The 14,245-nt window shown below is 40.2% G+C and overlaps 1 protein-coding gene across 1 annotated transcript in view; it reads right to left on the bottom strand.

The window, feature by feature from the left end:
- Positions 1–6,871: 6,871 nt before the first annotated feature.
- Positions 6,872–14,245, bottom strand: part of LOC114645842 (E3 ubiquitin-protein ligase RNF31-like) — a 76,581-nt gene continuing 69,207 nt past the window's right edge. The window contains exon 24 of the mRNA XM_028793707.2: positions 6,872–7,617. Within this exon, the coding sequence (XP_028649540.1) occupies positions 7,567–7,617 (51 nt within the window). The 3' untranslated portion in view covers positions 6,872–7,566. The remainder of the gene's footprint in view (positions 7,618–14,245) is intronic.

Below are 14,245 nucleotides of genomic sequence, written 5' to 3'. Positions count from 1 at the left end.
GACTAGAAATCCAACTGCTGCTCTCAGATTTCTGCAATGCTCTTTGGCTGAAACTGAAGTGAAGGTGCAGGGGTCCACAATTTCAAGAGCTCTCCAGAAAACAGGCCTCTACGGGAGGGGAGCAAGAAAGAAGCCATTCCTTAAGAAGGTCAACATAAAACCATGTGTGGCATTTGCTACGAAGCGTGAGAAAGACCCAGTTAAGATGTGGGAGAAGGTTTTATTGTCAGATGAGACCAAAACAGAGCTTTTTGGCCAGACTTCAAAGAGGTACATGTGGTGTAAAACTAACTCTGCCCAGGCCTCAAGAAACACCATACAGTATGTACGGTGAAATATGGTGGTGGCAGCATCATGCTATGGGGATGCTTTTCATGTTCTGGAACTGGGAATCTTGTCAGAGTTGAAGGGACAATGGATGGACACAAATACTGCACAATATTGCAGGGGAACTTCATTCAGGCTGCTATGAACCTACTGCTAGGTAGAAGATTCATCTTTCAACATGACAATGACTCTAAGCATAACAAAGCGACACTGGAATGACTCAAAAACAGAGAGGTGAATAGTTTGGACTGGCCGAGCCAAAGCCCTGATCTTAACCCTATTGAGAATCTGTGCCACTACTTGAAAACTGCTGTCCAAAGGTGCCACCCCACCAACCTAGAGGAGCTCTAGAAATCCTGCCAAGAAGAATGGGACAGAATCCCTCCTGAACAATGTGCAGACCTGAGACATACTTACTTACATAGCCAGAAGAATGAAGGCCGTTATCTAATCTTATTTGTGTCTCTTTTCTCTTAGAAATCTTGTGAAGCACTTTGAACTACGAAAATGTGCTCTAGAAATAAAAGTTGTTGTTGTAACAAAAGCGTTCTCGACAAAGCGTCCGCAGGTAAACACGCACTTTGGAGTTCGTCTTCTTCAGTCGAATATCCACAGATAAAGTTTACCTTGACTTGGGAAATGCATTGTTACAGCAGAACAGTTCACTTTAAAAATACTGAATGGATAAAGAAATATGTGGAGAAATGCAGAAAATTAGATAGGGAGCGTGTCAAGGGGACTGAAGACTTTTACACGTCGCTCTACACAAAAAATCAGCGTACTTTATTGACTTTGGTTGGCTGAATCCACTTCTGAAATTGGAATTTCTGTGAAAGATTACATTCAGTGAAAATTGATATTTTGAGAAAAAAGAAGTTCTGTTTGGTTTTGGCCTAAGTATTTGTCAAGCCCGGAGTATTATTTGAAGTACAGTTTGAACTGAACCTCATTCTTAATGTTATCTAATGTGGAAACAACCCCAAATCAAGTATTTGCTACACATTATTTACTTTCAATTTGTATATTTTTCTCCTCTCCTCTTAATCCTTCAAAGTTGCCAAGAATTTTTATTTAGAATTTCAGAAAGATGCTTTTTTATTGTCCGGAAGTGAGAAAAAAAAGGTTGGGAGCCTACGCTGACAGCGCATCACCACTCCCCATCCGGATTGGGACCCGAGTGCAGCGGGTGACACCTCAGCACCACACCGGGACAGCGGCTGGAGTGCCAATCCTGCCAGCAGCCCCCAAATTTTCCCTGCACGTTGGAGGACCTGCGCTTGCAGATTAACGTCATACTCAGGATGAAGCAATTACAGGCCTTGCCCGAGTCACTTGTGGCGTTTACGGGATTTGAACCGGCAACTTATATTTTCCAGCGCAGACTCCTCGCCTCAGAGCCACCATGCCAACCAATGGCAGCAAGCTGTTGTTTAAATGGCTTTAACAGAAATATGCAAGGTGGGGTGCATTCATCCATTGTCTTGATGAGGTAACGGGAAGCACACAGTAACAGAACACACAGCCTTACTTCACTGACGGAAAAAAGGTGTGCGCTACAATTCTCTTGGGAATACAAAGACAAAAAACTACGAGGAACTCGTTGAGGAGCTTCTCTCTTTCTGTCTAGCATTTGGGTACAACACGTCTTTTAAAGTCCTTTTCCGTTTCTCTCATTTGTTTTTTCCCCTGAGAACACAGGAGACATCGCTCAGACGGAGAGACGTTGTAATGTGAAGTGGGCCGAGACTTGTGCTGGTCATCCCACTGTGGGACACCATCAGAGGATTAGAAGAGGCATAACAGACTGGCAAGGGAGCCCCTTCTGGAAGTAAAAATGATGTTTAAAAATGACAGGTGTAACTGATCATTTCTTCAACTCTAAATAATTCACTTTAAAAATGTCTTTTCATATTGAGCATTCATCTCTCAGACACTGGATGGACTGGAATCAGCACCGTTATAAACTTTTTTTTCATATCCTTATTAATCTTCTTTTATTTATCTACTAGCTGATTACCCAATGGCTTCGCTAACTGAGTGCAAGGGAAAAAAATAAAATGTAGCATTTATAAAATAAGTTTGTTAATTGCCAATTTTATTTTTCAACAAATAAAGAGCATTTACAATAACATAGAAATCAATATAAACAACATTATTAACATCATTATCATATGAGAATATGAAGTAATATATAAGAAGCACATTGCATATAAATATAAATTATTAAACAGTAAAATATTTTGATAAAAGAATTTGAACAACATATAAGAAGCGTATAAATTATTAAACAGTAAAACATTAACATTTAAGAAGTGAAGATACACTGAGTACTACTGCAGTGCCTTCGGGTATACCTCATTTTTCGTTTGCCCATTAGGTGCATAAATGTATACATTTTTTGGTGTACCTACCTGAGAACACGCGACATATAACCGACCGTGGGAGAAGCACGGATTTTAAACACGCGTTGAGTTCATCTGCTGGTGTCCCTCGTGGAATAACTGGTAATGTTTGACTAAAATCTCCTGTGAGTAAAACGACAGAACCTCCCATTATTTTGGTACGATCTCCGAGATCTTGCACTGTTCGGTTCAAGGCTTCATAAGCTCTTTAATGTGCCATGGTGCGCTCATCCCAAACTATTATCTTTGAATGTTGCAAGACTTTTGCCTTTCCAGAGCCCTTGTGTATGTTGCAAATTGGATTTTCGTCGTGAGCGAGGTCTAATAGTAATTGCAATGCCGAATGTGCTGTACGGCCTCCATCTAATAATGTAGAAGTGATTCCTGATGACACTACAGCCAGAGCTATGTCACCATTCTTTCTCCTGGCAAGAATCAGGTTTATTAAGAATGTTTTTCCTGTTCCTCTGTGGTCATACGTAATTTCTGTTTCAAACCCGAAAAGAATTTTATATACATATATAGATTACTTGGTTTCTATGTGTGTAATCGCGGCCTGCCATGTGTTCCTTGTGCTTTGTAGGTGGACCTTCAGGGGGCGGGGCCTCCATTACCTCACCGCTAAGGACCCGCCCCCACCTATAAAGGCAGGCCGAGCCATTCAAAGGTCTTTGTGGAGCACAGATTTGTTTTGTCAGCACCGCTCTTTTGATATTCTCACATTTTTGCCAGTCTTTGGATTTTGTTTACTGGATTATTGTACTGGGACTTGGTCACTGTGGGTTGCCTTTTACACATGCTTTTGTCTTTGATATTTTATTTTTGTTCATTCTTCTTAACAGATATTGTTTCATTTGCTTTTTATTGCACAAGTCAGAGGTTGACGGTAATCCCCTCTCTTAAGGGGCATTTTGAATAATTGTGTCACCTTGCTATTGTTTTTGCACTTTGGAAGCCAAAACTCTCATTTAATCCAATGTAGGCCAAAGCCTCCCAGTGAAGAAAGCAATTTGGGTGCCTTCATCTGGGCAGGCTGGTTAGGATGCAGGCCCACTTTGTGGCTCAGTTTTGGAGGCGTCGGATGCGCCACAAGATTCAGGAACAGTTTTCATTTTTTGGACACAAGGGTACTCAGCAGGTGCTCACTTTGACAACTGCATGAGTGTTTCTTATATTTATTCTCTGATGTTGCACGCATTGTTCTCTTTGTTTCTTGCTGGCTTTACTCTATGTCACCAGTCTGTGGAAGAATTGTAAGTAAGAATCTCCCATGGCATCAAATCTCAGTCCAGACTCTCATGACGTGTGTAGCGCCTGGCTGGTCGAACGAGCAGCCGATCTTTGTCCAAACTGCTGCCTCCCCCAGTGTGTTTAAGAAGTGTTTGAAGACCCTCTTGTTTGGTTAGTATTCATCTAACTGGTAACACCTTCACTGTGCCTAGGCTTGTGTTGTTCTGTTTGGGTTAAAGCTCTTTACTTGTTTTGCCAAAGCTATACCCTTGTCCTGTGGCACTTGTTCCCAAACAGACCCCACACTGATGTTTACTCGATTAGGCCGAATTCTTTTGTAAGACCTATGCAAATAAATGAAAATGTAAACGTCAATTAATACCCAGGAAGTTAAAAGCCATTTTGGAAAGAGTCATGTGTAAACTGGGGTTTGCCAGGGTGCCCACCGCAGCTTAGACTGCTGTGGCCTCAGCGTTGCTCTTGGCTTTGCTCCTTTTGTAGGTCCTCACGTAGCTCTTGTCAAATGTATCTCACCTGATTGTGTGCCTTAGCTGCCCACATAGCCATCATTCAGTCTTGGAAATCACTGGCACCCATGGCACGGAGATGAACGCTGCCTAGCAGACACTCAAGACTTTATTTTAAAAGGTAGATGAAGACGACGCAAGTCAGGCGCATGTGAAATGACAAGGCACTTTCATCCAAAGCAACCTTCTGTACCTTTGGATGGTGAATGAAACATCTCGACGTCACAGATGCCAGAAGTGGCCACATTATTTACATGTATTCACTTTCTTAGGCACTTTAACTGAAGCCACAGAATCGGAGACAACATGGCAGGTGAAGTGACTCACTCGGGACATGCAGTGCAGCCACAGCTTCACCTTAGCTACGAGGCCATTGACAGTCAACAGCAAGGCAAAAAGTGGTCTTTAATACGCAGCGTTTGAGGTCTACCATGAATTCTTCTCACAGGACTTTAGTTTTTATTTTGCATTCTGCTGCACTTCAAATTCACAGTCCTTCAGAGAGAGAGGGTAACCACACACACTCACCGTGCAAATTCTTAGGACCACTACACAAATACCAGGTAGGTCCTCCTTTTATTTTCAAAGCAGCCACACTTTTTCATGGCAAGGATTCCACAGGATGTTGGAGACATTCCTTTGAGATTCTGCTCCATGTTGACATGACACAATTTCTGTGGATTTGTCGGCCGCACATTCAATCTGTGAATCTCCCGTTCCACCACATCCCAAAGGTGTTCTGGTGGATTCTGATCTGGTGACTGGGGAGGTCCACTGAAGGACGCAGGACTCATTGCCATGCTTCTGAAACCAGTTTGAGATGACATTTGCTTTGTGACTTGGTGGATTACCATGCTGGAAGTAGCCATTAGAAGATGGGTACACTGCGGCCATGAAGGGAAGCAAAAGGTTAGCAACAAAAGCAAACAAGCGCTCCAGGGTAAAAAGATTCAACGTTTGAGCTATGTACAGTGGTTGTCATCAGGAGGACTGACGGATGATCAAGACGTTGCTTTATTTCAGTGTTAAAACTTTAAAACACTGCAGAATTAAGGTGACTGCTAAAACTGTGGAGTCCTGGAAAGTTTATTCACTCATTTTCAACAGAACTAACTACTGAAATTCTTTATGGTAACGCTGTTTAAACTGCTCACTTACTACTCTATAGGCAATTAAAGACAACAGCAAAGATTTTAATTAGGACTCAGAAGTACGACCATATAACTGCAGTTCATACATCACCACAATTGTTTCCTGTAAGCTTAGAGCCAATTTTAAAATCCACCTTCTGACTTATGAACTCTTCAGTGGTTTTGCTCTCCCTTTCCTTACAAAAATAATTACGAGTTGTCACTCAAGGACATGCCCTGAAATCTGTGGACAGAGGATAAATGAAATTAGTAGAAGGAAGAGCTTTTAGCTACAGGGCATGCAAACTCTGGAAAAATGTACTTACCCGTATTCGAGGAGCTCCATGGGTGTCAGCACTTCAAGTTGAGGGGCTGTTCATTTTGTTAACAAGTGTAGCCCACTAGTGTTAGGACTGCCGCTGGGGGCGGTTTTATTGCTTTTTGATAATTCTGGCAAATATCAAGTCTTTGCCATTTTCTTGCTGTTCATGGCATCCTCAAGTGGCACATCGACTGTGTCATGGCTGATGATGGGTTCACTGTCAGATATTTACAGTGTTCTGCTGTTTGCCCACACCATGATGTGGAGACCAAAAACTTTTTGATGCCTTTAAACACTTTTTAATGATCAAACTGAATGAAGTGCTAAGTATATTTCTTTTAGTATACTGTACTGCATGGTAGTTTTCTGCTGGAATATAAATATTAGGTTTGTGTTTTTACTGTGCATCATTTTGCGCTTTAATTGTGCTGTATTTGTAATTAGTGCGTAGTCTACTGAACGTAAGCGGAAGTGATCTTCATAAGAATACACTGAAGTACAAACAGTAATTAATGGGAGTGTATATCACTCAACGCAGATTCGTGTCTGGATGAACTTGGCTAATTTTGTTAGATAATCAAGTGGCAACCCATCACAAACATGTGCACAACCCAAACTATATTGTAAGAAACACCACCATATGAGAAAGACAGAAAGATTTCACGTGAGCTGTGATGATGGGACATTCTCAATGAAGTTCACAGTGCCTTTGATTTTTCATGCCAGTGACGTGAGACTCAGTTTGGACAGCCACATGAGGTGGTGTGCAGATTAAGGCCCAGGGTGGGTCGCCCTTAGTGATTGAGATGTGTCTACCAAAAAAACTGAAAATCACTGAGTATTTCTTTCCCACTTTTGTAATTTTTTGATCAGCCTTTTATGAAGATTTCTGCAATAAATCTTCACTACAACACTGACACTTTTTCAATAATGTACAACCATTGTTTGCTTTATTTATTTTAAGCTGAACAAAACATCTTTAGAATTTTCAACCTGATCAACAATTATGAGTTATACAAAATAACAAGTTACACTTTATCCGAACTTTTGCCCATACATAATTTACCCAGTATGTCAATATATTCAGTATGTCAATTTTGGTGTCTAGAGTCTGGTAGCCTGATTGAAAACAAAACCTAATTTGTATACGTTTCAGGGTGATTATTAAACCCATGTCTTTCCTGAGCCTTATAAAAAGTTTACCTTCAGCTCAAATAGGTGGCATTAACACTGCAGTGAGGTGTTCATCTCACTAATGCCGTAGGCACCCTATCAATTGCACTTTAGATAGTAATACTTAACACCCAGGGAGATAATCATATATTCCACTTTTGATCAATTACTGCAGCACTTTTAAATTCAATCATTACATGCAATGCCGATTTTTACTAACACCTACAGAGTACAATACAGGAAGGTGACCATCTCATTAAGTCACCACACTGTACAAATCCTGGCCAGCCAATCACAGAAGGCCCAACGCAGGCTGAATTTGAGATGTTTGTGACACAACCACAAGAGTGGATGCAGAAGGCAGTAAGCAGCACAACCTGACACAGTGTAGGTGCATTACAAGTTATGAGAATCCACAGATTCAGAATTTTAATGCCTTCATACTGATGCAGATACTACTTTCTGCGAGGGACTTTATCTCCCAGAGGAACTTCATCCATTAGCTTCTGGAAAAAACAAAAAAACACCATTTTAATGGAGTAGCTGTTGTACAAATAGACACAAAACTGTACTAAGACACAAACAGTACAGAAAGACACAAACAACATGACACTCTCAAATTTGCTTAATCAAGGTAACAGGGGAACGGAGCCTATTTCAGCAGCACTGGGCACAGACCATGACAAGAGAGTTGGACACTCTGTCATAAGGCTCACTGAAGCTCAAACTCACAGACAGACAACTTGGGCATGCCAGTTAACCAAACCTGCTGGTGTAGGATGAAAACTGAACAAGCATACACTGGGAGAACATGCACACTCCACATCCAAACTGTCCAGGGACAGGATACGAACCTAAGATGGCAGCAATGCTACCCAGCACCTATTTAGATAAAGAAACCAATGGGATAAGGAAACTTTTTAACCTAAAGAACAGAGGGCAACATTAATATATAGTTTTGAACCATCTGAAATTGTCTGAATTCCTGCTTGAATGACTTCCTAAAATGTGATCTGATCTTAATCCACATCATAATCATAGATACAGGGAGTCTGACTAAAAACATGACACACAAAACTATAGACTGTCATCTTTGTAAACAATGTTTCAATGATAAAAAATAATACGTGAACCAATAGGAAAAAGAAGAAATTGAGTTAAATGTCCAATCAATGAGATATATACACACACACACACACACACACACACACATACATACATACATACATACATACATACATACATACATACATACATACATACATACATATATTATATATATATATATATATATATAAAAAAGAAAATCTTGAGACGAGACTCTCTCAGAAATAATTTCAAGTCCCGCGAGAGATAATTTCCCGGCCCGGACCAAGTGGAATTGAAAACCTAGCAGGTCCAAGCACAGTCGGAAATAAAAGACAAAAAGAAGAAGGCAAAGTAGAACATCGTAAAGAGGTTAAAAAATGTTGGCGCAATACACATGCAGAGCAGATTAGAGATTATGAAAGTACTAAAATTCAAAAGTCTCAAAAAACTGACAGTAAAGATCGCATTAGCGCTAACAAATGAAAATTATTACTCTGTGAAATAACAGAACAGCGAAAAGAGATTGAATATATGGACATATATGGACATAGGTGATTTGACAGAACTATGTAGATCTTGTTCGGCTTTAAAGTTTAAGTCGGAGACTTGTAGATCGTCTAATTCGTGTTGCCATCAGAGAAAAGTAGTGTTTCTTCCCAATGAAGAGGCGTATCCCGAGAATTAAAAGATTTGTTATTTAGTGAAAGTGAAATCCACACACACTATATCTACAATATTCTGTTCATGTTCACATCATTCAATGCTCAAATTGTAGACTTACATGATTCAGGACCATACGCTATACAGGGGTGGGCAAAGTCATTCCTGGAGGGCCGCAGTGGCTGCAGGTTTTTGTTCCAACCCAATTGCTTAATAAGAAGCACTCATTGCTCTAGAAACATCTTCTGATTCATTTTAGTTATCTCCCTCATTAAGATTATGAACCCTTATTGCTTATTTAAGTCTTAAACAGCTGCATTCTCGGTTTTTAATTGCTCCTTATTAACAATAAGATGCAAATGACAAAAAAAACCAGCAGTTATCCATTTTGCTTGCTACCCTTTACACCTGCGTGTATTTATCGTGCACTATTTGGTTTAATTAAATACTTGGAAGGAAAGAGAAGAGAAAAAAGTGAAGGATTGAGAATTACCCATCTGTTTTACACTTCAAAGTATTTGGATGATATCCTTAGAATGGAAAAAAAATCCAGGGTATGAGAATGACTTGACATAGCAGAGTTAAAGCACTAGCCAGCCATGAAATGTAATTATTGGCAAGGACTGTTTTCTAATTAAGCAACCGGGTTGGAACAAAAACCCGCAGCCACTGCGGCCCTCCAGGAATGACTTTGCCCACCCCTGCGCTATGAGAATCTGTGGTGCCGCAACAAATAAAGCTACTACAAGTTTAAATTCAAAGAAACTACAATTCAGTCAGGTTTATATTTATGATCACGGAAAAGCGATACAACATAGAATCGAAAGAGTTAAATGATCGGACGTATTAGAAATTCTACAGCCAATAATGGAAACAAATCCATACGTCCAAAAGTATTGCACTTTATACAAAATGTATAGTTCCTTCTATTATGCATATGTAACAATTCCCATGAAAATAACAATCGGTTTAAATTTTACATATGCTTTCCCATTGGCAAGCAGCAGTTCCATGAGGTGACTATTTAGTAGGGCCTGCACGGGGGTTGGCGAGTGAAGCGAGCAGGGGGCTCTATATATATATATCTAGCTAGTGATCCACAAAGGGAAAAAATGAATCCCATATCTTAAAATAGTTTTTTATTCCTAAGCTTTTGTCAACCTTCCAGGTGTCATCAACAGAGGAAAATGAGTAGACATACAGGAATCAAAAGGCAATATATAGCAAACGAGGGGGTGAGGGTGGATAAATAAGGTGGAGTTTGGGGGGCATTGTTTTTTTTTTATTTAGGTATCCTACTTTTTAAGCCTGCATATGCTGGATTAAAGTCCAAATGTCTGTGAATGGTGTTTTCATTTAAGAGCCATGATTCAGCCAGCTGTTTGGCACTTTTAGTATTAGCTCTGAATCTTACTTGTCCTGTGTCCCACACAATCATGTGTCCAGTTGAACTTGTATGTGCGCATATCAGAGACCATTGGTCTGACGGCGTTGCAATGTTCTTGTATGCGTGTTGTGAGTGTTTTAGATGTCTGTCCCATGTATACAGCTGGGCATGCACTGGATAGTAAACTAAATACTGTGTTGATGGTCTCTAATGCAGATTTCTTGCTTTTGGCATAAAAAAACAGTCCGTATAATGGTTGCAGGTTGATGGGTTATATTGAAGCCTGATTCGGAGATGATGCACATTGTACTTTCTGATACATCACTGTGATAGGGAAGGGTGTGCCAAGTAGGACATGAGATAGAATCGATTGTTTGCTGAGTCTGTGGCGCCTCCTATGTAAGCTTTGTTTAATAAACGGCCTGGGGTTGCAGTTTGATGAGAATAGATAAGTAATAGAAATAGAAAAGATGACGTCTTCCATTCTTTTTAGTATTCTTTGCATTAAAGTGGGTGTGAATCCTTCTGAACACAGTCTTAACACATGTATGTACTGAGGGGTGATTGCTAGAAAAGTGTAACATTTTGTCTGCATAACATTCATAATTAAGGCAGTGTCTTTACCTCTTTCAATGAAGATGTCCAGGAAATTAATGCGTTGGTTCAATTCTTTTTCCATGTTGAACTGAATTGCAAGGAATACTGAGTTCATGTGGTTGTAGAACTCATTTAGCTGGTCACTTTTTAATATGACGAATGTGTCATCGATGTAGCAAATCTAAAGTTTGGGTGTGAACTGAGTTACAGCCATGTTTTCAAATTGTTGCATAGCCATGTCATTAGTGTGTGTGTGTGTGTGTATATATATATATATATATATATATATATATATACCGTATTTTTCGCACCATAAGACGCAGTTTTTTTCCCCCAAAAGAAGGTTGGAAATGTCTGTGCGTCTTATGGAGCGAATATTGCATCACAGACCATGATGTGTAATACCTGACAAAAGTCGACATCCAGGGGTAGAGGGCGACAAAACTCACTGTTACGTTACAGGCATTCCCTCTGTGCTTGGAGGAATGTTAGACTCATTGACTCGGCATCTAATCCTTGCGTGTGCGTGAGTTGCGAAATCTAAACAAATATAAACAAAGGCAAGATAGCATCTATATCTCATGAGGGAGCGAAGCGAGTGCAGAAAACAAAATACTCAGCGCATATGTTTTGCGCATTATCACTGAGTTGGACTCTGGACTCGATAGATTACCAGCTGCTGGACTACTTCGGGCTGTTTTTTCCTGAAGCTGCCTTTCAGCTATTGTCAGACGAGACAAACAGGTATGCAAAGCAATTTTTTGAATCGAGGGCTGTGCTTGCACCGCATTCTCATTTTTCAAACTGGAAACCCACAACAAAACACGAGATGAAGGGCTTTGTGGCATTACAAATATAGATGGGACTAGACTGGCGATATAACTTCAGGGAGCATTGGTCCAAACGTGCTTTGTCCCCTGGTGGCTTTGGACAGTTTATGTCGTGTGATGATAGGTACGTGATGCTGCAAAGTGATTGTGAGCAACTGAGCTTAATAAATTCTGACACTAGTGATGAGGAGTTCTTGGGGTTTCCATAAAACTAGAAGAGTGCTTGAACCTTAAAGTCTCTCCTTATTTGTTAATGACAGTGATGATGTTTCTTAATACCGCTGTTGAATTTACATGGTTGAAATATTATTCTGCTATATTTTATTAAACATATTAGTGCACCATTTGGTTCAGAATATTTTTTTTCTTGTTTTCCTCCTCTAAACCTAGGTGCGTCTAATGGTCAGGTGCGTCTTATGGTGCAAAAAATACGGTATATACAGTAATCCCTCACTTATCGCGGGAGATAGGTTCCAATGCCGACCGCGATAACTGAATTTCCGCGAAGTAGGGACACCATATTTATTTAATTATTTAACGTGTATTTGGACGTTTTTAAACCCTCCCTGTATTGTTTACAACCCACCCTTTACTCTATTAATAACAGGGACAACTGCTAAGCAATATGAAATCGGTAGATAAGTTTACACTTACTGTATAGCGAAGTACACGTAGCTATATATGACGTGATGATGGTGATGAATATGCTGCTCAGTAAAAATGATGACGATGAAGGTGATAATCCCCTGAATGCAGTAGCAAGAGCACGTTAATACTGAATGAGTGAGATGAGACTTCCTGGTTAATGCAGCACTCCGTCGCTGAGCCAATCAGCAGCACACAGGAACTTAACTGCGTGCTCTGATTAGGTAGCTTCTCAGCCATCCGCCAATAGCATCTCTTGTATGAAATCAACTGGGCAAACCAACTGAGGAAGCAAATACCAGAATTAAAAAGACCCATTGTCCGCAGAAACCCGCGAAGCAGCGAAAAATCCGCGTTATATATTTAGATATGCTTACATATAAAATCCGCGAAGTCTTGAATCCGCGAAAAGTGAACCGCGAAGTAGCGAGGGATTTCTGTATATAGATAGATAGATAGATAGATACTTTATTAATCCCAATAGGAATATATATATATATATATATATATATATTCACGGCATTAGTAGTCTGAATCACAATCTGATTGTATGGGTGGTTACCTACTAGGTAACGCTTGTGGTTGGTCAGCAAGTCGGTTAACATCCGCCACGATGCCCTCTTTCAGTTGCGAGAAGCAGATCATAGAATGGTTGAAATAGTTTACTGTCAAATAATGCAAAGAGTACGCAACACATGTTTCGCCCTAATTCTGGGCTCATCAGGTGTACACACTCACTGCACTCCCTCTCGGGAATCGAACCTATATATATATATATATATATATATATATATATATATATATATATATATATATATATATATATATATATACACACACACAGGTGCTGGTCATAAAATTAGAATATCATGACAAAGTTGATTTATTTCAGTAATTCCATTCAAAAAGTGAAACTTGTATATTAGATTCATTCATTACACACAGACTGTTGTATTTCAAATGTTTATTTCTTTTAATGTTGATGATTATAACTGACAACTAATGAAAGTCCCAAATTCAGTATCTCGGAAAATTAGAATATTGTGAAAAGGTTCAATATTGAAGACACCTGGTGCCACACTCTAATCAGCTAATTAACTCAAAACACCTGCAAAAGCCTTTAAATGGTCTCTCAGTCTAGTTCTGTAGGCTACACAATCATGGGGAAGACTGCTGACTTGACAGTTGTCCAAAAGACAACCGTTGACACCTTGTACAAGGAGGGCAAGACACAAAAGGTCATTGCTAAAGAGGCTGGCTGTTCACAGAGCTCTGTGTCCAAGCACATTAATAGAAAGGCGAAGGGAAGGACAAGATGTGGTAGAAAAAAGTGTACAAGCAATAGGGATAACCGCACCCTGGAGAGGATTGTGAAACAAAACCCATTCAAAAATGTGGGGGAGATTCACAAAGAGTGGACTGCAGCTGGAGTCAGTGCTTCAAGAACCACCAGCACAGACGTATGCAAGACATGGGTTTCAGCTGTCGCATTCCTTGTGTCAAGCCACTCTTGAACAAGAGACAGCGTCAGAAGCATCTTGCCTGTCAGTGATGGTTTGAGGTGCCATGTCATCTGCTGGTGTTGGTCAATTGTGTTTTCTGAGGTCCAAGGTAAACGCAGCCGTCTACCAGGAAGTTTTAGAGCACTTCATGCTTTCTGCTGCTGACGAACTTTATGGAGATGCAGATTTCATTTTCCAACAGGACCTGGCACCTGCACACAGTGCCAGAGCTACCAGTACCTGGTTTAAAGACCATGGTATCCCTGTTCTTGATTGGCCAGCAAACTCGCCTGACCTTAACCCCATAGAAAATCTATGGGGTATTGTGAAGAGGAAGATGCAATACGCCAGACCCAACAATTCAGAAGAGCTGAAGGCCACTATCAGAGCAACATGGGCTCTCATAACACCTGAGCAGTGCCAC

This window comes from Erpetoichthys calabaricus, chromosome 2 (assembly GCF_900747795.2).
Source record: "Erpetoichthys calabaricus chromosome 2, fErpCal1.3, whole genome shotgun sequence".
Taxonomy (NCBI): Eukaryota; Metazoa; Chordata; class Cladistia; order Polypteriformes; family Polypteridae; genus Erpetoichthys; species Erpetoichthys calabaricus.
This window is presented reverse-complemented; position numbering and strand designations above follow the sequence as displayed.